At 36.9% G+C, this 27,895-nt stretch overlaps 2 protein-coding genes across 2 annotated transcripts in view; one reads left to right on the forward strand and one right to left on the reverse strand.

Moving 5' to 3' along the window:
* LOC137021790 (natural resistance-associated macrophage protein 2-like) overlaps positions 1-1,206 on the reverse strand; it is a 31,484-nt gene extending 30,278 nt beyond the window's left edge. Inside the window, exon 1 of the mRNA XM_067388743.1 lies at positions 1,075-1,206. The gene's annotated coding sequence lies outside the window, so the exon portion shown is untranslated. The remainder of the gene's footprint in view (positions 1-1,074) is intronic.
* Positions 1,059-27,834, forward strand: mettl1 (methyltransferase 1, tRNA methylguanosine). The gene is made up of 7 exons (XM_067388744.1): positions 1,059-1,181; positions 2,500-2,699; positions 2,780-2,919; positions 4,571-4,755; positions 21,386-21,499; positions 25,035-25,136; positions 27,367-27,834. The coding sequence occupies exons 2-7, from the start codon at positions 2,620-2,622 to the stop codon at positions 27,484-27,486; spliced, it is 741 nt and encodes a 246-aa protein (XP_067244845.1). The 5' UTR covers positions 1,059-1,181; positions 2,500-2,619; the 3' UTR covers positions 27,487-27,834.
* Positions 27,835-27,895: the final 61 nt, after the last annotated feature.

The raw sequence follows: 27,895 nt of genomic DNA on the forward strand, positions 1-27,895 counted from the left end.
AATATTCAGTTAAATACAGTCAGTTTTTGAATGTAAACCATTGAGAAAGTAAATGCATGTTGTGTATCAGTATATTGGATCCGTGCATTCGCTCTTAAAGTGACAGCAGCCTAATAAACCTGCTGATGTCTATCATTACTCAAACAACAAAAGACAAAGAGAAAATCACTCACTGCTCTTTACAGAATAACTTTTGTAACTTTAATTGTAAGCATTAATCTAAGTTTTACAATGAAGACTAACCAGTGTTATTTTACATTTAATTACTTTTAAGAAAAATGTAAAAATTAAGAAAAACTTAAAGCCATGTTTATTTCACATCTCTCGTTATTCTATTGCATTTATTTGTGCTGTTGTTTGCAATTTGTTTATTTGTTCTTATTTTATTATTGACTTTATGAAAATAAAATGTTGCATTGAAGAAAAATAGATTTTTATTTATATGTGCTGTTAATTATAGCTCTAAGAAAGAAAATCGTTTTTTTTCTAAGAATCACTAAACATCTGCCATGAAAACAGACTTCTTGTATGATACATTTATTTTCATTAAATTCTTAATTTTCAAATTTTTTGCCTAGAACTGCAAATATTTTTACATACTTTGCTTTCTTTTTTTCTATATTTTTCCAGACCTGGAAATTACTCAAATCAAATTTCCTAACTGCGTAGGAACCCTGTACTATATAAATAGATGTAACTTGTGCAACTACGTCACTTCAAAATAAAGTGTTGCCAATTTTCCTCTTATTGTATGTGGGAATCAAACACTATTCCCTCCGTTATCTGTTCACCCTGATATTCTTGTATCTTTTTGGATATATAAATTAAGTAACACCTTTTGTTTAGATTTCATTGCCATTTCTGCTGGATAATATGTTGACACAATCAATAAAAAGCAAAAACTTCCGTAAAAGATACGCTGATCACTTTAAGAGAATTCATCCATTCTGCACACAATGACATTTCCCTTTTACACACGAGAGAAAAAGTAAAACGTCTTCATGATTTCATTGATGTGACACAATCACAGAAACACTCACATTACAGTCACGTGAAGAGGAAGAGAGCGCCCACCTGATGAAGATCTCCGGTGATGTGAAGATCTTCAGTTAATTGAAAGACAGTGCGCTGAAGATCTGCTTCTACTTCAATCTCCAGACATGAGGACGGAGAAGGTGACAGTAAGTGAATCAGGCGACAGCAGAGAGGTATTTCAAAATAAAAGTCCAGAGACCACGTGTAATCACGTGTCAGTTTCACGCGGCAGTGCTGTAGCTCTGAGGTAAAAATAAAATAAAGTGATTAATTTATTTTGAAGTCTCCACGAAATCAAAACTGACAGTTCTTATTTTTTTATGTAGTATTGCAGTATTTATTATAAATTATTTATCCATGCACATCATTTTTTTAAATTCATGTGCTCTTTAAAGGGTTAGTTCACCCAAACATGAAAATAATGTCATTTATTAGTCACCCTCATGCCGTTCCACACCCGTAAGACCTTCATTCATCTTCAGAACACAAATTAAGATATTTTTGTTGAAATCCGATTGCTCCGTGAGGCCTCCATAGCCAGCAATGACATTTCCTCTCTCAAGATCCATTAATGTACTAAAAACATATTTAAATCAGTTCATGTGAGTACAGTGGTTCAATATTAATATTATAAAGCCACGAGAATATTTTTGGTGCGCAAAAAAAAAAAAAAAATAGTTATAGCCGATTTCAAAACACTGCTTCATCAGGAAGCTTCGGGGCATTATGAATCAGCGTGTCGAATCAGCGGTTTGGAGCGCCAGAGTCACGTGATTTCAGCAGTTTGGTGGTTTGACACACGATCCAAATCACGATTCAACACAAAAGATTCGTAACGCTCCGAAGCTTTATGAAGCGTTTTGAAATCAGCCATCACTATATAAGTTGTTATTTTGTTTTTTTGGCGCACCAAAAATATTCTCGTCGCTTTATAATATTAAGATTGAACCACTGTACTCACATGAACTGATTTAAATATGTTTTTAGTACATCAAAGTTCCTTGATTATTTTTAATAATTATATAGTTAATTACAATAGTTTTAAATAGGAAAAATATTGGAACTCTTTGGTCATTTTTGAGCGAGATGCTAACGGTCTAATCAGATTCAATGAACTATGCTAAGCTATGCTAAAAGTGCTACCGCCAGACCCGGAGATCGGCTGAATGGATTCGAAAACGGTAAAACTCAACAGTTTAACTCTAGGGGAGTTGGAAAATAAGCCTTTTTTTTTTTTTTTTTTTTAAAAAGTGGAGTGTTCCTTTAAAACAATAATGATGTGCACCGATAAATAATTTAGAATGAACACTGCAATATTCCCCTATAAATAAGTGTCGTCCATTTTGATTTCGTGGTGTTTTTAAAAGAGTGCACTGCTCTTTTTTAAGGGAAATGGGAATATTTAGTCGATAGTTTTAGTTTTTCACACTCAGGTGGCTGAAATGCACCATTGGCTCTCTCCAGCAGATGGCAGCACGCGACAGCTTCAACACTGGGCCCCAGAAGAAGAAGAAAATCACATGTGAATTTATAGAGAGAAGTAAACCCAAGTTTATTTTGAATTAAACTTTTCACACGAGCACAATGAGTGTGTCGATGCCTCAGAAGCGCTATTACCGACAGAGAGCGCACTCCAACCCCATGGCCGACCACACGTTCCAGTAGTAAGACTAACACTCTTTAATGTTGTTTATCGTGTGTTGTGTTTTCTGTCCATTCAGCCTGTGTGTGTTTGTGTTGATAGTCCGGTTTGCCCGGAGGAGATGGACTGGTCTCCGCTTTACCCGCAGTATTTTCCGCACCTGGATGGAAACGGGAGTCCGGAGAAGCGCGACGCGCAGGTGGAGTTCGCGGACATCGGCTGCGGCTATGGCGGACTTCTGGGTAATATCGATTATCTAATGTGTCTGAGAAAATATATATTTATATAAAATAGAGGCCCATTTTATTATAGAGTGTGTGTGTGTGTGTGTGTGTGGTTCATGACCAAACGTCCCCAAAAAGAGAGTAAAACCTAATATTTTTGGATAAAATGTCGGTCCCCTTGATGAAAACAGCTTATAAATCATAATAAATGATGTGTAAAATAAAAGTAAAGCTGTAAGGGTTGGTTTAGGGGTCAGGCACAGAATGTAAAGTTTGTACAGTATGAATATCATTACACTGGAGGTCTCAAGTTTGGAATAATTAAAATGTTTGTGGAAAAAAGTCACTTCTCATCAAGGCTGCATTTATTTAATCAAAAAATACTGGAAACACAGTGAAATATTATTGCGCTTTAAAATGGTTGTATATATTGTAAAATGTAATTCATTCCTGTGACCTAAAAGCTGAATTTTCATCATCATTACTCCAATCTTTGTTCATATTTAGCTTTGGGAAATTTACCTTTGAACAATAATGTTTACTTCATTACACATTATATATGCTTTGTAATTCATAATGCTGTTCAAAATGATATTATTAAAGGGTTAATTCACCCAAAAATGAAAATAATGTCATTTATTACTCGCACTCATGCCGTTCCACGGAAAAATACACAATATAAGGTTTACATATAAATCTTAGGATCATAAGGTATTTAATATACAAATTGATTTTCTGCTATTCTCAGTTTGTGAGTGTATATATGCTTAAATAGTTTAGAAAGTCTCTATGCATTAATAACGGTTATAAATGTGTCATTTTATTTATTTATTTTTGTGCATTAGGGTTATCTAATATTTAGAAGTCTATCCAAAAAGAGGCATAATAAGGGCACGATGAAGTCATGCATATTATCTTCCTACTAAGCTTAGTCCAGGAATATGAACAATATTTGCTCTGTACTGTACCGGTATTTACATATCTGGTGTTATTTCTCGGTTGTATTGCATTTGTATTTTATAGAACACATGATGATTTTAGTCTTTGGTTGGGTGAAAGTGTGTGTAAATCACTAAATCTCATTGGCTGATGCAGTTACATCATAGCACTGAAAGAGGGCGACATTTACCAGCAAAGTATTTCCTCTCAAACACGCTCTTATTCATAGAGCTCTAGTCATTATGAATTTCACTGCATCACTTTATTAATGAGACATATGCCTGATATTTTATTCGAAAGGAAACCTTGCCTAGTACTCACCTCTACTACCAGTGTTTTTTATAGTAAACAAACAGTGGATATTTGTGAAAATGTAAGCCTTAAATTTGCTTTGAATTGAAATATAATGTTGCAATCATCAGTTCTCACGATTAATCTAGAAACCATGATCAGAATCGCAGTTGAAACTGTATAAAGCACTGTAGAAATTTAGCAGTTTTCCTCAGTTTTAGTCAACATTATTTTATGCCTGTTTTTTTCTTTTCCGTAGTGACTTTTGGTTTATTAATTTTTTTTTTTTTTCTGTAAAGACATTGAAACACATCTGTAAAGATGCTTTGCATTGTGAAAAATGCTAAAAACGTTGTATGTTGGACTGCGATGATTATTAAGTTGCGACTGCATTAAAAGACTTGATTCTAAATTTTGTTTTTGAATGTTTCTCTCGCAGTTCAGTTATCAGATCTTTTCCCAAACCAGCTGATTTTGGGCTTGGAGATTCGGGTGAAAGTGTCCGACTATGTGCAGGACCGCATTCGCTCCCTTCGGGCGGCTGAGCCGGGCCGGTACCAGAACATCGCCTGCCTCCGCAGCAACGCCATGAAGTACCTGCCCAATTTCTTCACAAAGGGACAGGTATGGGATGCTGATTATTGTTTTCAGTACTTATTGGCCACTGTGTGATGTTTGTAATGGACCTACTGCACAGTGTTTAACTACCCAGGCCCGATACACATCCCTCGTTTCGAGTTCCATTCAGAAATCAAATGTCCATCACTCTGTTTGTTCGTAGATTGGAAAATGCAAACAGGGCCAGATTGTGTGTTGGATAGTGACATCTGCTGGTGCTCTGGAGTATCGTCACTATCCTGCTGCAGATGCTCAGAACAGCAGCAGTGTCGCTCATTTATATGAACATGCCCAAGAGAACTGTCCCTCATGGATAAAAGAAAAAGAAATTCAAAAAGTGAAATGCCTTAAAAGAGTGAACTATGCAGACGCTCGGAAAGAGGTTGAAAAGCTTCCTATTTTTCAGTTTGAGAAATTCTTTGCTGCAGTGCCAGACAGATCTGATCTGGTTAACAAGAGGAAAAAACACAATTAATCAGTAAAACCTCATCTTTAATCAAAAAGAAAACACAAAGCACCCAAACTTCTAGTCAAACACAAACTGAAACAATTGAAGTGTAATAATGGAGATTCCTGTGACCTCAAAAGGAAAGATGACAAAGCAGAGCACAACAAAAGTTAGTCTGGAGAATAGATCACAGAAAGCTGACTCCATTAAAGACGTAAACTTGGCGGAAACCGTAGCTTCCCGCAGTCGGAGCTCCTCTCCTAAAATTAGGAGTAGAGGCCAAGTACCAATTTTACCAACATGATTAATAGGGGCAAATTTTGCAGAGCTTCAGTGACTAGTTATGATTCACAACCCTTTTTGCCTTCAAGAAACTCATTTAACACCAAACAGTTCTGTCTCTGAAAAAGTTAGTAAGTTTTAATGCATATGGTCCAAACATACACCGACTTTCTGATGGCTCAACCATATTAGTCCGAAATGATATTATTCATAGTCCGACCTATGGAGTCAAATTAATGCCTTAAAGTTTTGCAAAACAAAAAAAAGAATTGAGCAATAAAAAAATGTTTTGCAAACAAAAATAAAGAATTGCAAAGGAAAAATAAAGTATTGAGCAGAAAAAAAATAAGTTTTGCAAACAAAAATAATAAATTGTAGTGCAAAAATAAAAATATAATCAATTACAAAAATCAATGACAGCGGTAATCCTATTTTATCTTTGCCACATATTTTTCATGTTCAAACCTACTAAATTATTCGCAAAGGAAAACCGGTATCGTGAGCACACGCTTGACTGAAACGCAGAATAAAATGAGCGTTGCAAATAATTTTGTAGGTTTGAACATGAAAAATATGTGGCAAAGGTAAAATAGGATTACCGCTGTCATTGATTTTTGTTATTGATTATATTTTTATTTTTGCACTACAATTTATTATTTTTGTTTGTTATTTGTATTTTGTAACTTTATTTTTGTGCAAAACTTTAAGGCATTAATTTGACTCCATACAGATCCCAATAGACACTAATCTACAAGCAGTAACAGTACGATTACCCTTCATAAGGCCATCACTCTGTTCTGTTTATATATCTCCTGATGTACCAGCGACACTTAAAGATTTAACCTGTTAACTGTCACCCCCACTTTTTTTTTTTTTATATAAGCATGAAAATGCACTATCCAAACTTAAATGGTTGTAATTCAAGAATACTTTGGAATATAGACATAAGGCTGGTCTTGTTTTTAAAGAGGATTTGGCAGATTATTGTAGAAGTGAAATAGCTTATGTAGGTGAAACAGAAAAAAAGTTGTTTAAATTTATGAAAATTTAAAAATAATAATATTTTATATGAAATATTTATTTTACAAAACAATTTTTACTCTCAAACTGCAAGGAAATCAAAGCCAAGTTGTTCCAAATTTCAGGTTGATATCTGAAAAAATGAGCTTTCAGTAAGATTTTCTTTGGGCGCAGTACCACACTTTTTCACTAGATGTCAACCAAGCTCCATTACTGACCATATAAAGGCGTCTCCATTTCCATATATGGTTTGAGTGATCTGAACCATATAATTCCATTATTTTCATACAATTTATGAAGTAGACATCTTATATAGAATTAGTTCAGGAAGTTTGGCAGAACTTTATATGAAATCATCCACTAATAAACATAAAAACAACATGTGGGTTATAGCTCGCTGCCACAATCATAAAGGTATTTTTTTTCTTTTTTCTATTAAAAACATTTTCAGACCTTTTTTTTTTTCTCAGAAAAAAATGAATGGATGTTATCTTTTGAACTCTTGGCATGAAAACAAACATGTTTCAACCAATCTTTAATGATTGTTCATGTTCATCGCTATTTCAAAATAAAGGTCTGAACATGCCTTATGAGTATGAAAATAATCTTGTTGCAAATTGATAAATTACTGCTCCTGTCATTTATTTTGAAAACCAAATATGAAAACTAGAGATTGAAAGCTTTCAAATGATATATTGTTTGTCAAAATTGGTTTAGGTTTAGGATATTACTGTTTTAAATATGTAATGGCTGTGGGCCCACCGGTGGGTCAGTAACTGTTAAATAAGCTTTCTGACCAACTACCAACTTCCTTCATAATTATGGGAAATCTTAATGGTCACAGTCTGCTATGGGGTGGAAATTATACTAATGCAAAAGGGGGGGGGAAATGAATTTTATTAATAACAAGGATCTGCGTCTTCTTAACGATGGCTCAAATACCTACTTGAATCCAGGACATGAAACATATTCTGCAATTGATATAACAATATGTGTACCTGAACTTTTACTTGATTTCTTGTGCTAAAAATGGGATGATTTATGTGGAAGTGATCGCTTCCCCCTCATCATTACCTCCATAAGATCAGACTTTCAACAGAAAAACCTTTGATGGAAACTTTTTCAGACCCAATGCTTTGAAAAAATTAATATAACACTTCATGAATGTCAAGACCCTGTTAGTAGTTTTACAGATATATTTATGGAAATGGCAAATAAAAACTGTACCAAAGACATCATCAAAGCCAAGCCGTGGGATTCATCCATGGTTTAATGACAACTGTAAAAAGGCTATTAAAGATCGGAAAAAAGCAGAGAAGGTCTTCAACAATCATCCAACAAAGGAAAATTTAATCAAGTTTAAAATATGTCGAGCTCAAGCACATAGAGTTATTGTATAAATGATACAAAGAGACAGCTGGAAAAGATTCGTATCAAATTTAACAACTAATACTCCTACAAAAAATCTGGGACTTATTTCTAAAGATGAAAAACAAAGGGGAAGGTCCTCAAGTACAACATAATAAACATCAGGACACCCTTTTAACCACAAGCCATGAAATAGCTAATGTTCTTGCAATGTCATTTGAAAAGAATTCTTCACTAGAAAACTGTCGACCCGAATTTAACAGAATACGTACTCAGCAGGAGCAGAAACCCATAAATTTTTATTCAAATAACACTGAACCATATAATCAGCCTTTTATTATACAGGAGCTCTCCAGTGCTCTTAAACGATCTCATAATACTGCTGTTGGACCTGACAGAATTCATTATAAGTTTAAGGCATTTGCCTTATACAGTATTAATAATTCTTCTGAGGATCTTTAAAGGTGCCCTAGAATTAAAAATTGAATTTATCTTTGCATAGTTGAATAACAAGAGTTCAGTACATGGAAATGACATACAGAGAGTCTCAAACTCCATTGTTTCCTCCTCCTTATATAAATCTCATTTGTTTAAAAGACCTCCGAAAAACAGGCGAATCTCAACATAACACCGACTGTTACGTAACAGTCGGGATCATTAATATGTACGCCCCCAATATTTGCATATGCCAGCTCATGTTCAAGGCATTACACAAGGGCAGCCAGTATTAACGTCTGGATCTGAGCACAGCTGAATCATCAGACTAGGTAAGCAAGCAAGAACAATAGTGAAAAATGGCAGATGGAGCAATAATAACTGACATGATCCATGATATCATGATATTTTTTGTGATATTTGTAAATTGTCTTTCTAAATGTTTTGTTAGCATGTTGCTAATGTACTGTTAAATGTGGTTAAAGTTACCATCGTTTCTTACTGTATTCACGGAGACAAGAGCCGTCGCTATTTTCATTATTAAACACTTGCAGTCTGTATAATTCATAAACACAACTTCATTCTTTATAAATCTCTCCAACAGTGTGTAATGTTAGCTTTAGCCACGGAGCGCTATCAAACTCATTCAGAATCAAATGTAAACAATATAACAGTATACAATACTCAGATAATCCGACGCATGCATGCAGTATGCGTGACAAACACTTTGTAAAGGTCCATTTTGAGGGCTATATTAGCTGTTTAAACTTAGGAGAGAACACGATTTAAAGGGACCGCAACCTGAATCGGTGCATTTCTAATTATGCCCCAAAATAGGCAGTTAAAAAAATTAATAAAAAAAAATCTATGGGGTATTTTGAGCTGAAACTTCACAGACACATTCAGGAGATACCTTAGACTTAAATTACATCTTGTAAAAAAAACATTCGATGGCACCTTTAATACCATATGGAGAACAGGAGATATATCACCATCATGGAAGGAAGCTATTGTTAGTCCCGTTCCCAAACCGGGTAAGGACCACTGTGATGCAAATAATTATCAGCCAAATAGCTCTGACCAGTTGTGTCTGCAAAACTATGGAAAGAATGGTAAATGACCGTCTGGTGTGGACACTGGAGTCGAGGCTCAAGATCAGCGTGGTTTTAGACGTGAAAAGCACTTTAGATCATCTTATCAGACTGGAATCATTTGTTCGGGACAGTTTTATTAGAAAAGAACATGCTGTAGCTGTATTCTTTGATCTAGAGAAGTTCTATGATACCACCTGGAGATCTACATGAAATTGGTTTTAGAGGCAACCTACCCATTTTCATCTCAAACTTCCTTTCTAATAGAATTTTTCACGTTCCACTTTATCACATGAACATAGGAGTTCCACAAGGAAGTATTCTTTCGGTTACACTTTTCAGTGTCAAAATCAACAGTATAATCAAGGTTTTAGAACCTCATATTTTTCGTAGCTTGTATGTTGATGACTTGTGTATAGGCTACAGGGGAAAAAATATGTATGTAATTGAGCAGCAACTACAATTATGCATAAACAAGATAAATGACTGGTCAATTAAAAACGGATTTAAATTCTCCAGAACAAAGACTGTGTGCATGCACTTTTGTCTTCTCCGTTCTCAATATCTTGATCCAGAGCTACATATGGAGGGTGAAACTATTAACATTGTTAACCCTTGTGAATTGTTCAAATTCATTACCCTTTCTTTATATTAGGGATGTAAACATCCTGTAAATTAAACTGCTGTAAAAAAAAAATGTATCAGGTAAATATATATATATATATATATATATATATATATATATATATATATATATATATATATATATATATATATATAATTTTTTTTTTTTTTTTTTTTTGCATAAATGTGTTAATCAACCTCAGTCCTGATCAAAACTGCTAAATGTAAAAAAAAAAAAAAAAAAAAAAAAAAATCCAGGATTTTTACTCTTTTATTGCCGAGTTTATAAATGATGACACTGATGGGGAAAAACACGCAAAATGACTTATTTTCAATATTAAAAGTGATCGTGGACTGGATATTTTTTACCTTTTTATCACAGTCTTGGACATGTGAAAGATTAATAACAACATTGGTTTTGATGCATTGTTAGTTTTTGTGCAGCATCAGATTTTAATTTTTTCTCCTTCGTTTACTGTTCGTGGCTGTTTTTGCCCCATTGACTTCCATTATAATGACTTATTTTATTTATTTATTTTTTTTGCAAAGCAATGACACCATAAAATCATGCATTCTTGATTGTTGGTGGTTTTCCCTGATGGGAAGAGGTAAAATTTGTCATTTTTGCAGTTGTATTTGTATTTGTATTATTTATAAAGCATATTTCAATACAACAGAAGTTGTCCAAAGTGCTGTACATTATATAAATTGTGCCTTGTATTTTCCTTATTTTAAAGCATACAAAACATAAAACACATACACATCTAAAGATCAATCACCCGAAGATTTGAAAGCCGTATTAAGTAGATGAGATTTCAGCAGAAATTTAAAACTAGAAATTGACTGAGCAGATCTAATAGAAAGGGGCAGAGAAATCCATAACTTCGGAGCAGCTACTGAAAAAGCCCGATCTCCGCTTAATTTTAGTTTAGATCTGGGGACCACTAAAAGAAGCTGGTCAGACGATCTCAGGGGCCTCACAGAAGAATAACGGTTCACTACGGTCTCCAGATACTTTGGTGCCAGCCCATTCAGAGATTTAAAAACAAACAAAAGTTTATATTCTATTCGAAAATTGACCGGCAACCATTTAAGGGAAAATAAAATAGTGATTATACTGCGCTCTTACGCCTCTACAGAGTACTAATAATATCTCGATTGGATTATGGAAGCATAGTGTATGGACTGACAAGGATATCTAATACAAAAGTACTTGATACAATACATCATCAAGGAATACGTTTGGCCTTAGGAACCTTCAGGACTACTCCCATACAAAGCCTCTATATAGAAGCTGGAGAATCATCCCTCCAAAACAGGCGTTTGAAACCGTCCTTACATTATGCGATCAAACTCAAGGCAAATCGAAATAATCCAGCTTATCTTTCAGTATTCCAACCAGAACATCTTTACTTATATGAAGCTAGACCGAAATATATTAGACCTTTTTGTTTATGGATTAAACCACATCTAGAGAACTTTAATATCAACATGGATTATATAAAACAGCTCTATTATTGCCCTGTACCTCCCTGGGCTCTGGAAAAGCCAACCATTTTTTTGGACTCTGAATCAGCACAAAAAGACAGAAGCTTATCCAATTGAATACCAACATAAATTCTTAGAGCTAAGGTCTTTGTTTCCACTACATAGATTCACAGATGGATCAAAGACCAATAATAGTGTATCAGCAGCAGCAGTGATAGGAGATCAACAATATGCAATTGAATTCTGGACCAAGGCTCTGTTTTCACAGCTGAGGCTCGAGCATTACTTCTGGTTCTGGAAAATATTGAGAAGGGTCAAGAATGGGACTTTTTAATTGCTTTTGACTTAAGATCATGTCTTCAAGCACTTGAATCCCTAAAGGCTGATCACCCCCTAATTGTTGAAATGTTAACTAAATTCGATCTTTTAAAGAAGGAAAACTTTAATATTATTTTTTGCTGGGTTCCAAGTCACATTGGACTTACTGGTAATGAGAGAGAGCGTACACGGCTGCCAGGGATGCTCTTGACCTGGAAATATCTGACTGTCAAATACCACCTTCTGATTTTAAACCAGTAATTAATTTATATATCACTAACAAGTAGCAGAAAGAATGGGATGAAAATAAAAATAAGCTGTATGAAATACAGTGGGTACGGGAAGTATTTAGACCCCCTTAAATTTTTCACTCTTTGTTATATTGCAGCCATTTGCTAAAATCATTTAAGTTCATTTTTATTCCTCATTAATCTACACACAGCACCCCATATTCATAGAAAAACATAGAATTATTGACATTTTTGCAGATTTATTAAAAAAGAGAAACTGATATATCACATGGTCCTAAGTATTCAGACCCTTTGCTGTGACACTCATATATCTAACTCAGGTGCTGTCCATTTCTTCTGATCATCCTTGATGGTTCTACACCTTCATTTGAGTCCAGCTGTGTTTGATTATACTGATTGGACTTGATTAGGAAAGCCACACTCCTGTCTATATAAGACCTTACAGCTCACAGTGCATGTCAGAGCAAATGAGAATCATGAGGTCAAAGGAACTGCGTGAAGAGCTCAGAGACAGAATTGTGGCAAGGCACAGATCTGGCCAAGGTTACAAAAACATTTCTGCTGCACTTAAGGTTCCTAAGAGCACAGTGGCCTCCATAATCCTTAAACAGAAGACGTTTGGGACGACCAGAACCCTTCCTAGAGCTGGCCGTCCGGCCAAACTGAGCTATCGGGGGAGAAGAGCCTTGGTGAGAGAGGTAAAGAAGAACCCAAAGATCACTGTGTCTGAGCTCCAGAGATGCAGTCGGGAGATGGGAGAAAGTTGTAGAAAGTCAACCATCACTGCAGCCCTCCACCAGTCGGGGCTTTATGTCAGAGTGGCCCGACGGAAGCCTCTCCTCAGTGCAAGACACATGAAAGCCTGCATGGAGTTTGTTAAAAAAATGAGAAATAAGATTCTCTGGTCTGATGAGACCAAGATAGAACTTTTTGGCCTTAATTCTAAGCGGTATGTGTGGAGAAAACCAGGCACTGCTCATCACATGTCCAATACAGTCCCAACAGTGAAGCATGGTGGTGGCAGCATCATGCTGTGGGGGTGTTTTTCAGCTGCAGGGACAGGACGACTGGTTGCAGTCGAGGGAAAGATGAATGCGGCCAAGTACAGGGATATCCTGGACAAAAACCTTCTCCAGAGTGCTCAGGACCTCAGACTGGGCCGAAGGTTTACCTTCCAACAAGACAATGACCCTAAGCACACAGCTAAAATAACACAACAACAACTTCACAACAACTCTGTGACTGTTCTTGAATGGCCCAGCCAGAGCCCTGACTTAAACCCAATTGAGCATCTCTGGAGAGACCTAAAAATGGCTGTCCACCAACGTTTACCATCCAACCTGACAGAACTGGAGAGGATCTGCAAGGAGGAATGGCAGAGGATCCCCAAATCCAGGTGTGAAAAACTTGTTGCATCTTTCCCAAAAAGACTCATGGCTGTATTAGATCAAAAGGTGCTTCTACTAAATACTGAGCAAAGGGTCTGAATACTTAGGACCATGTGATATTTCAGTTTTTCTTTTTTAATAAATCTGCAAAAATGTCAACAATTCTGTTTTTCTGTCAATATGGGGTGCTGTGTGTACATTAATGAGGAAAAAAATGAACTTAAATGATTTAAGCAAATGGCTGCAATATAACAAAGAGTGAAAAATTTAAGGGGGTCTGAATACTTTCCGTACCCACTGTAAACCCTAGTATAACAAGACATACCTTCCGTAACTTCAAATCAAGACTAGCACTCAAAGCTTACCAATGGGTTTTTATTATTATGCAAAGTTCCTCCTTTATGTCTCTCAAGTTCCTTTGACTATTAAGCATATTCTGTTGAATTGTAATTTTTATGATGCTGCTAGAAAACGCTTTTATTCAGAAACATCCTTGCATGGAATATTTCAAAATGTATCACCTGAATGTATTTTAGATTTTATATCTTATGTTAAGTTGAAATGTTTGATATAATAATGTAAATTTTATGGATGATATTAACCTTTTTGTTTGCCATGTAAATAGCCATGATGCTAACATGGCATCAAAACCTAATAAACAAACAAACATGCCCAAGAGATTCAATGAAAAACAATATTTGACATGTAGTTTTCTAAGAACATTCTTAATAAAATGACAGGCTTTGCTGATCAACTTGATGAAAAACACCTCAAAGTGTCGTTTTACGATATAACGATCATAAACATGCTAGGGCTGGGCGATATATCGAATGCTTTTGTCACGCGCATTTCTTCAGTAAAGCCTCCAGTCTTCAGTGTCACATGATCCTTCAGAAATCATTCTAATAGGATGATTAGTTCCTCAAGAAATATTTATTATCAATGTTGAAAACAAAAAAGTATACCACTTTTCAGGATTCGTTGATGAATAGAAAGTTCAAAAGAACAGCATTTATCTGAAATACAAAGCTTCTGTAGCATTATACACTACCGTTCAAAAGTTTGGGGTCAGTAAGAATTTTTATTTTTATTTTTTTGAAAAGAAATTAAAGAAATGAATACTTTTATTCAGCAAGGATGCATTAAATCAATCAAAAGTGGCAGTAAAGACATTTATAATGTTACAAAATATTATATTTCAAATAAACACTGTTCTTTTGGACTTTCTATTCATCAAAGAATCCTGAAAAAAATATTGTACACAAATATTTTGTACAATTGTACACATTAAATGTTTCTTGAGCAGCAGATCAGCATATTAGAATGATTTCTGAAGGATCATGTGACACTGAAGACTGGAGTAATGATGCTGAAAATTCAGCTTTAATCACAGGAATAAATTACTTTGTGAAATATATTTAAATAGAAAACAGTTATTTTAAATTGTAATAATATTTCACAATATTACTGTTTTTACTGTATTTTTAATTAAATAAATGTAGCCTTGGTAAGCAGACGAAACTTCTTTTAAAAACATTAAAAATCTTACCGATCCAAAACTTTCGAGCAGTAGTGCGTGTGTGTGTGTGTGCCTATATGTGTGTGTATGTGTGTGTGTGTGTATATATATATATATATATATATATATATATATATATATCTGTACTGTATATATATATATATATATATATATATATATATATATATATATATATATATATATATATATATATATATATATATATATATATATATATATATATATATATATTAGTACAGTCCAAAAGTTTGGAACCACTAAGATCTTTTTATGTTTTTAAAAGAAGTTTCGTCTGCTCACCAAGGCTACATTTGTTTAATTAAAAATACAGTAAAAACAGTAATATTGTGAAATATTATTACAATTTAAAATAACTGTGTACTATTTATATATTTGACAAAGTAATTTATTCCTGTGATCAAAGCTGAATTTTCAGCATCCTTACTCCAGTCTTCAGTGTCACATGATCCTTCAGAAATCATTCTAATATGCTGATCTGCTGCTCAAGAAACATTTGATGTGTATATTTGTACAAAATATTTGTGTACAATATTTTTTTCAGGATTCTTTGATGAATAGAAAGTACCAGTGCCACTGCTCTCAAATGTTAGTCTGGAGCCCTGAGGTAGTGTTTAACATCAGGCTGTATAAAACCCAGTCTTACACAGTTAAACGTCTTTCTGCGTCCCACTGCATCTGGCTTTTTAAAAGCAAAAGCTCTTCTTTGAGAACTTAACCTTTGTTGACTCGTCTCACCGCAGACCGTTCTGTGTGAACGCTGAACAAAAACACTCGTCTACCCACTGCTTTTATCACAGACACACAAACTACAGACTCACTGCATCACCAAATGAGAAATAACAGATTTATAATAGTCATCTTCTGACAAAATCCCTGTTCCGATGAAGTGACGCTGAAGGTGAACCTGTACAGAAATCAGAATAAATCCCTGAACACTTTGACTGCACATGCTCTCCGCTCTGCCTCAGCTTGTCTTCTATATGGTGGTCTGTTTTAACACTGATCTGGAACAAGAATAAACCTGGTATTTGTCCAATCCAGCAACACACTCTGAGGCATAGACTCGTATACTTCAAGGACCCAATACTGAAGCAAAAAATGTTTTATAATGTCTAGTGCAGAGAGGATTGTCTGGACTTGTAGATCAGGGAAATAAAGGTAGTGCTGTATAAGTTCATAACCCAGCAGAGAGAGAGAAGGGCTGTTCCCATCGCCTGCCTGCATGTAAACGAAGGACAACAGCCTATAAAGTTTGTAGTATGGGTTCAAAAGAGGCACTAAATCTTGACAGACCCCATATCACCAAATATTCTTCAAATGTTTACAACTTTTACCTTTTCTTAATTAACTTTTTTAATGTGAAAACAAAGATTGCATTTACAAGAATGTTGCACATTAACTTTAAACTTTGCTTTTCCAAGTTTTGTCTTTCTTTAGCTCTAGCATTATTTGGCATTGAGCTCTTTCTGTCCTCCGCCAGTTTGATTATTGAAATCTCACTGTCATTCATGCATCAGTTACTCAACAGCCTGATACTCTTATTTGGGGAATTCCAGCTGCTTTTGTGATGGACTGAATGTGTTTGAGTAACTAGGATTGATGGAAAAGGACCAAAAAGCCTGTCGGTAGTAGATTTAATCAGTAACTCTTGAGCATCTCTTCTTTTCAGACAGTCCAATACTTTCTGACTCTAGGTCATTACTCCGTCTGGCATCCGTTTCAAATTGCCACACTCTTATTTGACCACATTAATCAAACTTTCTACCAACTTCTCTGTAAGCATCTACTCTGTACATGCATATTCTGTTGACAACTTCTGAGTAACGTTAGACCTGTGCCGATATTCGGCCATGCGATAAATCGCGATAATGAATATGCACGATATTGTAATCGTCGGCACTTCAGAATACCTTAAAAAATAATTTATTACCAATTATTAATTTTTTATAAGGCAATTAAGAATACTTTACCCATCAATCGTATAAAATGCACAACACCGCTGTATTCTGCGTCAGAAGGACACGCGCTCAGACGTAAACAATCCCATGCATGTGGCACATGGCGGAACCAGTGAAGGAGACGAGCTGAATGAAAGTGCGCGTTCACTCTCTGACAGCAGAGGGCGCTGATGGAACAGCAGAATGCAGCGGTTACCACGGAAACCGTGCAAACAAAGCAACTGCGCTAGTGAAGTTTTTAAAATGCTTCAAACAGCCATTCATTTTTTTGTAATCTCAGCACCAAATACTGAATGCTTAAAAAAGACTTCAAAGGATATTTATTTTCAAACCTAAACATTTTTATATTTTAATCTGGACTACAACATGCCCTAATGATTAGAAATGTTCTGATTATTTGTTATTGTTCAGTAAAAATTTGAAAACATACAGCTTCATTAGTGAACATGTTAATTCATTATCACTAAACTGACAATAAAATTACTTATAAAGTATTAATTATTATTAATTAATTTCTTACTGTTTAATTACATTACTAAAATCAAAATAACTTATTTAATGGATCTGAGATAAAACTAACAATGATCAGTTGTGTTTCTAATATAACATTAACAAAAAATAACACTTTCTGTAACAAATGTAGCTGTTGCTCAATCTTAGTTAATGCATTAAATAGAGTAAAGTGTTATCTGTTGTTCTTTATAGCCTAATTCTTTTGCATTTTAATCTGTTTGAAAATTTCAGTCAGAGTTGTTTTTGTTTTATTACAAAAAGAGTTCTTAAACCTGTTAAACTATGACAAAAATGGTTTCGCAACTTATTTTAATATCGTGAAAATACCGTATACCGTGATAAAAGCTTCATCAATTAATCGCAACATGAAAATTTGATACCGTCACATGCCTAGTTCTGAGATGTTCAATGTCCTTAAAATGCTTTGTGCAATCTATTTCTAGCCTTAAGTATTCATTTTGTACACAATGCCAAGTTTATACCCTGAATCAGGTTTATATTATTCACACTAGGGGTGGGAGATCTGACAGTTGATCATGATCAATCTTAAAAACGTCCACTATATACGACAAAATCCGATGTGTGTCTGTTACAGTCTTTCGGTTTGGTGTGAATTTGCCTTTACAAGAAAATATTATTTCAGTCTTCTACTTCAGAACTCTACATTTAATTCAATGTTTTACCTGTAGTTTATTTGTAATTATTTATGAAATTTACTTTCAGTGCACAAATTAATCTTTTCTTAAAGGGCTTGTTGATTATGATTTCACTTTTTTTTTTACTTTAGTTAGCTTAAAAAAGTTACAACGCTCAAAGTTCAATGCAAAAGGAGGTATTTTCTTTTACAGAATTCTCTGTTTAAGGACTACAACAAGCTTCTTCTTGGGTTAGTCACAAACCCTAAAACTGACATAAACCCGCCTCCGAGAACATACGACAAAGGGGGTGAGGCCAGTGTTGTTGCCATTTTACACCGTACTGCTTCACAATTCAACGCTGGATTTGCACAAAAGATGAACATGACGGCACATGCTAGTGGATGAGTTGAATCAACTCCACAGCAACTACATAAATTTATCCATTAACCATTCAGAAACTTCTAAAAGTTGTAACTTCTGAGTCTCTCCATCAGTGTCGACTCCGGTTTGATCAATGTAATGCTGAACACCGTTACTGACAATCCTCATTTTGGCTGCATGAGATTCTCCAGCTTTGTTGTTGTTGAGCTGTTAAAGCTCCGCCCTCTTCTGGAAAGGGGGCGGGAGCAGCAGCTCATTTGCATTTAAAGGGACGCATACAAAAACGGCGTGTTTTTGCTCAAACCCAAATTGGGGCAAATTTGACAAGCTATAATAAATGATCTGTGGGGTATTTTGAGCTGAAACTTCAGGCACATTCTGGAGACACCAGAGACTTCTTGTAAAAAAGGGGGCATTATAGATCCCCTTTAAAGATACCTTCCTTTTCCCCTAGTCTTTAACCTCACTTGACTTCAGTCTTGTGTCATTAAATTGCACTACATACACAAAGTCTGGATGAGATGCACAAAGTTGTCTTTCATAGCCATCAGTACCACCACCGAAACCAAAACATGTCAGTGTCTCAGGGATGTAAATAATACCATCACCACACCTGAACATGACAAGAGGATGAAATGAAGGAGACTAAAATGATCTTTCAGCTCCGGAGGGCTTTTGGCATGAAACACAAATGCACAACCCCAAAGTAAACGCAGAGTTCTATTTACAGTGCCTTTCTTTGGCAAAGCCTTAATTAAAATGTAGTGTGTTTTCCAGCTCATGAAATGGGGCCTAAGAAGACAGCCAGAGGGCCCTGCTGCTCCCAGTAATTATCCCACAGTTTGTCTGTCTTTATTTATTTGCCTAATAAAAACTAGTGTGCAGACTTATGTCAGTATTAGCAGCTCATGTGAAGGGGAATGGCTGCGCGATGGCAGTGTATTCCCCCACTGCGGGCCACGGCAGGAGTGCAAGGTGGTCCTGTGTGTAATAAAAGCTCATGAAGGGGGAATTCCAGGCGAGCGGCACAGCAGGTTAGGCAGCGTGCAGAAACGCTGATGGCAGCATTGCAGATGAAACGGCTAATTCTGGGGTCACGCTGCATGAGGCGTCCGTCGCTGCAAGCAGAGATTGACTCTCACTGATGCAGTGTTCATTTCATTAACAAAAACTGCGACACCGACATCATTATAAACTCTGACAGGAACTATATCAACATGAACTATTGTTGACGAAAGAAGACAGGACTAAAAAGTAGTTTAAAGAATAAAAACCTTTACCATATGTCTTGGAGTATCGCAATAATATCGTTTCGTGGGTTCAGTATCGTGATATGTATTGAATGGTGACATGGGGGTATCTATACTGATATGGACTGAGTAATGTTTTAGGAAAGAAAGGATGCAACATCGCTTGATGGAAATGAAAAATGATCAACTTACAGAGGACTGAATTCAAAGACACCCCGAAAATCAAAGTGAAAAAATGATTCAGCAGGCTAGTCCATTTTGCTGAAAGTTCATTGTAGCAACTCAAAATGGTACTCTGTAGTTTGTATGGCTCCTAATGAGATGATGGATGGTGTCTTGGAGTATTTTCTCCCAGATCTGGACCAGGGCATCACTGAGCTCCTGTACAGTCTGAGGTGCAACCTGGTGCTGTCGGATGGACCGAAACATAATGTCCCAGAGGTGTTCTATTGGATTTAGGTCAGGAGAACGTGAGGGCCATTCAGTGGTATCAGTTCCTTCATCCTCCAGGAACTGCCTGCATACTCTCGTCACATGAGGCCAGGCATTGTCATGCACCAGGAGGAACCCAGGATCCACTGCACCACCGTAGGGTCTGACAATGGGTCCATTGATTTTATCCCGATACGTAATGGCAGTCAGGGTGCCGTTGTCTAGCCTGTAGAGGTCTGTGCATCCCTCCATGGATATGCCTCCCCAGACCATCACTGACCCACCACCAAACCAGTCATGCTGAACAATGTTAATGTTCTCCTCAGCTTCTTTAGACCCTTTCATGCCTGTCACATGCTCAGGGTGAACCTTCTCTCATCTGTGAAAAGTTCAGGGCGCCAGTGGCGGACCTGCCAATTCTGGTGTTCAATGGCAAATGCCAATCGAGCTCCACGGTGCCTGGCAGTGAGCACAGGGCCCACTAGAGGACGTCGGGTCCTCAGGCCACCCTCATGAAGTCTGTGTCTGATTGTTTGGTCAGAGACATTCACACCAGTGGCCTGCTGGAGGTCATTTTGTAGGGCTCTGGCAGTGCTGTTCCTCTTTGCACAAAGGAGCAGACACCGGTCCTGCTGATGGGTTAAGGACCTTCTACAGCCCTGTCCAGCTCTCCTAGAGTAAGTGCCTGTCTCCTGGAATCTCCTCCATGATCTTGAGACTGTGCTGGGAGACACAGCAAAACTTCTGGCAATGGTACGTATTGATGTACCATCCTGGAGGAGTTTGACTGCCTGTGCAACCTCTGAGGCTAAAGGTATCGCCTCATACTACCAGTAGTGACTGACACTAGCCAAATGCAAAACTAGTGAAAAACAATCAGAAAAGATGAGTTGGGAAAAAATGTCAGAGGCCTCCGCCTGTAAAACCATTCCTGTCTAGGGGGTCGTCTTATTGTTGCCCATCTAGTGCACCTGTTGTTAATTTAATTAACACCAAAGCAGCTGAAACTGATTAACAACCCCTTCTGCTACTGACCTGACCAGATCAATATCCCAGGAGTTTAACTGACTTGATGCTGTTCTCTGATTTAAAAAGATCAGTGTAGAAAGAGGATCTTCCCTAACGGTTGTTGATACTGTACAATTCCACAATTCACAGGTAATGTCATTCTGTTATTTGTTTTTTTGCAGCTCAGTAAGATGTTCTTTCTCTTTCCGGATCCACACTTCAAGAAAACCAAACACAAATGGCGCATTATTAGCCCTACATTGCTGGCGGAATATGCATACACGCTCCGAGTTGGGGTAAGAACACTTTTCTTCTTTAATGATCCATTTACAGCAAACGAATGCAAGATGTTCAGTGCAAGAGTTTAATTGGTAGCACATTCTGCACCAGTTTAAATCCTTAATTAACCCGGGGCTTTGACCTGAAAGCCCTGAATACAGCCAGAGTCATGTTTTATATATTGTGCTCTAATTGTGTTTTTATTTCTTTGATGTGTAAATGTTCTTTGCGAGGCCGTGCAGAGCGACTCCTTTTATTTATTAGCTTTTCCTTAATGTTATTCATATCGAATGTGAGGAAACATGGCTCTGAAATAACCCTCTGTCAGTCTTGTCATATTATCTCTATATGGCCCCTCTTGTGTGTTCATCTGTCTTATCCTGGTGTGTGTGCATGAGTTTGGGGGTGTCTGTGTGTTAGGGTGAGTGTGCGAGTGTGTGAAAATATATGTGAGTGATTGTGTATATGTACTGTGTGTGTATTTGAGTGAGTGAGAGAGTTTGAGAGTGAGATTTGTGTGCATGTGAAATGTGTGAAAGTGGGCTGTGAATCTTTGGGTACACAACGATTCGATTCATGGGTGTTCGATTCAAGAGCAATTTTTGCGAATTCAGAATGATTCGATTCGAGGCGATTCACATTAAAATTCGATGTGATTTGATCAATTCAATTCGCTATTTTAATATGCATTTATAGGGTTATTGAAATGCTTCTCCCAATGCATCATAGTCGGAATTAGAATTACACAGTGACCTTTAGGTGGTTAGAGAGTGGGGGAAAAAACAAAACAACAACAACAAAAAAAAAACTTTTTCCCATTGTTCATGTTAGTTCTTAATGATGCTACATAACTTTATTTTAATAGCCTATAAAAAATTGGCATTTTTTTACATAAGCCAATATTTTAAATGGATCACACTAGGCGCTCTGAACCGTCCCCGAGTGCGTTTGACCGCCAAAGCCCGGTTCGCTTGACAATTGTGATCGCTCCGTTCCATGCCCGGCCCTGGCCCGCTTGCAAGAGGTGGGCCAGAGCGCGGGTTGGGTGGCTCGAGCACGGTTTGCATGCAGTGAGAGCGCTAACCTTGCCTGTAGTTGCCTTGCACTACTGTCATTACGATGGCAAACATCTTCATTACTATTATGATAGTTGCCTTATCAATTCATGTAATTAATTTTAGTGTATTTGGGTTTATAGTGGGTATAGATCTCACCTTATTGTGATACGTGCAGGTGAACATCGCTGCGTGGCATAAATGATAAATATATTAAGCAGTCTCTTAGCGAAAGTACATTTCTTCCTGTTTTCTTCCATTCAAAAAGTTGCATCGTATATGACGTAAGCGTGCTCTGGCCCGGAACGTTAAGGGCAGCGTGAGTGCAGGCCAGCGGGGAAGTTGGGAGAGGGGACAATCGCGCTCGGGCTCGGTTCAAGGCAACCGTGCCTAGTGTGAGTACAACCTTAATGTTCATATATTTTAAAGCACTGAATTGCGATCAATCTGATTCTTAACATTTTCTATCAATTATTGACAAGTGAATCATTACACTCCTAATAAATAAATATATGTATATGTGTGTGCCCATGAACTTTAATGACATCCCATTCTTAATCCGTAGGGATTAATATGGAGTTGGCCCACCCTATCACAGCTTCAACTCTTGGGAAGGCTTTCCACAAGGTTTAGGAGTGTGTTTATGGGTATTTTTGACCATTCTTCTAGAAGCGCATTTGTGAGGTCAGGCACTAATGTTGGCGAGAAGGCCTGGCTCACAGTCTCCGCTCTAATTCATCCCAAAGGTGTTCTGTCGAGTTGAGGCCAGTCAAGTTCCTCCACACCAAACTCACTCATCCATGTCTTTATGGACCTTGCTTTGTGCACTGGTGCGCAGTCATGTTGGAGCAGGAAGGGGCCATCCCCAAACTGTTCCCACAAAGTTTGGAGCATGAAATTGTCCAAAATGTCTTGGCATGCTGAAGCATTAAGAGTTCCTTTCACTGGAACTAAGGGTTCAAGCCCAACCCCTGAAAAACAACCCCATACCATAATCCCCCTCCACCAAACTTTACACTCGGCACAATGCAGTCAGGCAAGTACCGCTCTCCTGGCAACCGCCAAAATCGGATTGCCAGACAGAGAAGCGTGATTGGTCACTCCAGAGAACGTCTCCACTGCTCTAGGGTCCAGTGACGGCATGCTTTACACCACTGAATCCGACGCTTTGCATTGCACTTGGTGATGTAAGGCTTGGATCAGCTGCTCGGCCATGGAAACCCATTCCATGAAGCTCTCTACGCTGTTCTTGAGCTAATCTGAAGGCCACACGAAGTTTGGAGGTCTGTAGCTACTGACTCTGCAGAAAGTTGGTGACTTCTGCGCACTGTGATCCTCGGTATGCGCTGACCCCGCTCTGTGATTTTACGTGGCCTACGACTTCATGGCTGAGTTGCTGTTGTTCCCAATTGCTTCACTTTGTTATAATCCCACTAACAGCTGACTGTGGAATATTTATTAGTGAGGAAATTTCAGGAATGGACTTATTGCACAGGTGGCAACCTATCACGGTACCACGCTTGACTTCACTGAGCTCCTGAGAGTGACCCATTCTTTCACAAATGTGTGTAGAAGCAGTCTGCGTGCCTAGTGCTTGATTAGTGATTGGAAGTGATTGGAACACCTGAATTCAATGATTTGGAGGGGCGTCCCAATACTTTTGGCAATATAGTGTGTGTGTGTGTGTGTGTGTGTGTGTGTGTGTGTGTGTGTGTGTGTGTGTGTGTGTGTGTGTGTGTGTGTGTGTGTGTGTGTGTGTGTGTGTGTGTGTGTGTGTGTGTGAGACAGCACTGAGGGAGGTCGATGAAAGCAGAACAATGCCAGGCTTGTGTTTGTGAAGGTGGGTTATTAATACAGACTGACTGCACATTCAGCATGTGGAGTCAGAGTGTGTGTGTTGTTCCCTGCTGGAGGTGAGGAAACATCTGGGAAGGCCAGAGAAAGCGAGAATAGCCGCTTTATGGAATGTATATGGAGATTGACCTCAGTGAAGATGGCAACTGTGAGGACAAAGGTCAAAGGTCACAACTAAATCAATACAATAAAAACAGAGGTTAGATGTGAACTCTTTCCAAGTCTTCTGCGTTCCAGGATCGTGTTAGCAAGGGTGAACGGCTACTGAAGTCCCTTTGTTACTTCCCAGAATCTTCTATTCCAATTATTCTATCTGAAATGTCTAAAGAGTAAACGCCAATGACACGGCCGATAAGATCCAATGTTTGCTGTCCTGCTGTTTCGACTCGCTCTGTCAGGGGAATCTGTTACAGTTCAAAGTTTTTAAGGCAAGACCACTACATTGATTTTCATGTAAAATGTGCAGGAGTCAAATCAATAGCTGAAGAGATGTGGAGGTGTGTGCGACACGTGCACGTCTGAACAGATGTCTTCAGGAGTTTGACTTTGCCAAATAACTCTTCATTCATGCACTTCTGATTTTGATTAATTTGTGGTTGCCGCTTAATAAACGTGGATTGGTGTGTGTGTTTGTCTTGTGCAGGGTTTAGTGTACACAAACACTGATGTGGAAGAGGTGCACGAATGGATCGTCAAACACTTCAGCGATCATCCTCTCTTCAGCAGAGTGTCGGAGGAACAACTGGTGTGTTTACATTTGTCTGTTTTCCTTTTAATTGATAAGAAATTTAACCATTTGTTTGAGGTTTACTAGGCCGGAAATACAAACCATAGTAATTGTATTAAACCACAAGATTATGCCTGATGATAATGCTTTCTCATGTGTTATTGCCGCACTGTTTTATGATAAAAACACTCTTTAGGGCTTTTCACACTTAAACTAACTTCTTAACCCTGGGTAAATGCAATCCTGGGATATCTTGCTTCACATTTCACATTACTCATTAACAATTAATCCTGGGTGTTCATACGCTGCCGTTTCACACTCTACATCCCTAAACCCCTGGTTATCATCCTTGTTTGCATATTTGTGGTGTCAGTGTCATTGATTGTTTGAGCACAGCATGTGATCTGTTTACATAAGAGCTCTAGCGTTGCACTTGCATCCATGTCTTATATGGGCCATTCTACAAAATTGATTCAGAGTTGGAAACATCTTGAGAAAAAAAAAATGTCCACAAATTTTGTATGTATGCAAATTGTATAATATCCATACATTTCTAGTAATTGTGCAGTTAATTCTCATATTGTATTTTTAAGTTTTGGAATATTTTTCCTCTCCCCAAATTTGTCACTACCGAAACACAATAATACATAATTTAATAAGAAGGGTTACATTTGACCTATTAAGATTTTGTTTACATCTAGCTTGTAAATATATTTTCTGCTATTTTATTTAAAAGTTTTCACAGGTAAATCAATAACAATACAATTTTAACAATATTTTAAATGTCATTTATGAGATTTGTTGTATTTTGAATCCAATCTTTCCTTGTAAAAGTCATAAAGTTTATCAAACTGATTTCAAAGTGAAGGATTCATTAGTTTGAATAAACATTGAACCAAACACATTAATAACATCTCAGTTGATCATTCAATATACTTTATTTCTGACAAAACACCCCATGTTTCGGTCATGACTGCACAGTTTCGGTAGTGACATTAATGTGTTGGTAGTGACCACATCACATGACACAATTTAACTTGCATACTAAAACACATTAAAATACAAATTATTTGCATAACTGTAGTAAAATTTAGTTTTTGATTGTGTTCCCTTTTGTCACTACCAAAACAGTCACAACCGAAACGTGAACATAACTACATTTTATCGAAAAAAAAAACCAAAACAATGATGTCACAATCGAAGCTTCACCACATGTTTCGGTAGTGACGATTTTCGATATTTTTGAGCCGCTCAAAGATGATAATCAGCACAAGGTTATCTAACACAGTTCTGAACAGTTTTACACACATAACAACTAAAATTTATGGAATAACACCCACAAAAGTTTGCTTAATTGCAGAAAAAAAGGTGTTTGTTTGTGACGTTCCTTAAAGTTCCACACACATTTTCAGACTTCTGAACACATTTAACTCAGAATGATGATCTATCTGCTGTGAAAGAGAGGCTGTGAGAGGAATATTTCTCAGAAATGTAGAAAAATCAGTCTCAGCCAATGGACTCAAACACACCGTTTCGGTAGTGACATGAAAGAAGTGCGGAGAACTTTTTTTTTTTTTTTTTACATAAAATTTCATGATTTACAAAGAAAATATTTTCAAAAATATATTTTTTGAACTTCACTATATATATATATATATATATATATATATATATATATATATATATATATATTTTTAAACAACAATGGAAAACACTGCAAAAATTATTTCAATATTTTCACAAGTTGAAATTTAGGGGTTCGGGACAGCCACCTCTCAACTGAAAGTACCCAATAAATGATGATTTTATACAATTATATTTAAATATTATTGTGGGATACAATAGATAATAGAAGGATCTTAATAAACGTCTAAAATATGAATACTTAAATGCTTTTTATATGTTTTATTGTTGTGGGAGAGTAGTTTGCACCAGTTGTGTAGATTGGCCCATATATTACAGACTCTATTATCACATTTATACTGAGTGAAGTTTTCAGACTATAAAGGTAAGAATGAAGCAATCTCTTCTTCACTTCAGTTGTGTTTTCTGTCACCATTTGACATTTCCCCTATCAAACCAAAAACCTGAAAGCATTCTTCTAGCCGGGGTTTAGATTGACCTTAACCCGGGGTTCAGCACAGTCCTTTCAATAGTGAGTTCTTCCAATCGCATAATTGATTGAGACCATATAAAAGGTCACATCTGTGCTTATTGGGTTGATTAACTTGATGTTATTTCGTCACAGGCTGATGACATCATCATTAGTCATCTGGGAACATGCACAGAAGAGGGAAAGAAGGTTCAGAGAAATGGAGGCAAAAATTTTTTAGCAGTTTTCCGCAGAGTGGAAGATCCCCAGACGTGACGCTCTGACGCCGTCATCACACCATCAGCTGATATTCAGTAAATTCAGCATGTAAAATATTATTCATGAATACGAATAAACATTGTTCTTGACATTTTCTGTATATTAAATGTTTATTATATTTCTCGTGTCTGAAAATCACTTTCGGTTTCAACCTTTTTATATCTATGAACACTTACTTTGATCGTTCTGAATTTGCTGAACGCGTCTGAGAGGGTCATGTGATGTTTCTCTAGTGTTTTCATAAAAAAATGCCAGTCTGTGTTTGAATGCATTTGCATTTGGAAACGTTTTTATGCAAAGCGACTTCCATTGCATTCAATGGAAACAGTTTTTTTTTTTCATCAGTTTATGCATCCCGGGAATTGAACCCAATGACCTCAGCGTTGCTAGCGCCATGAACTATAAG

This window comes from Chanodichthys erythropterus, chromosome 6, assembly GCF_024489055.1.
Source record: "Chanodichthys erythropterus isolate Z2021 chromosome 6, ASM2448905v1, whole genome shotgun sequence".
NCBI classification, from domain to species: domain Eukaryota; kingdom Metazoa; phylum Chordata; class Actinopteri; order Cypriniformes; family Xenocyprididae; genus Chanodichthys; species Chanodichthys erythropterus.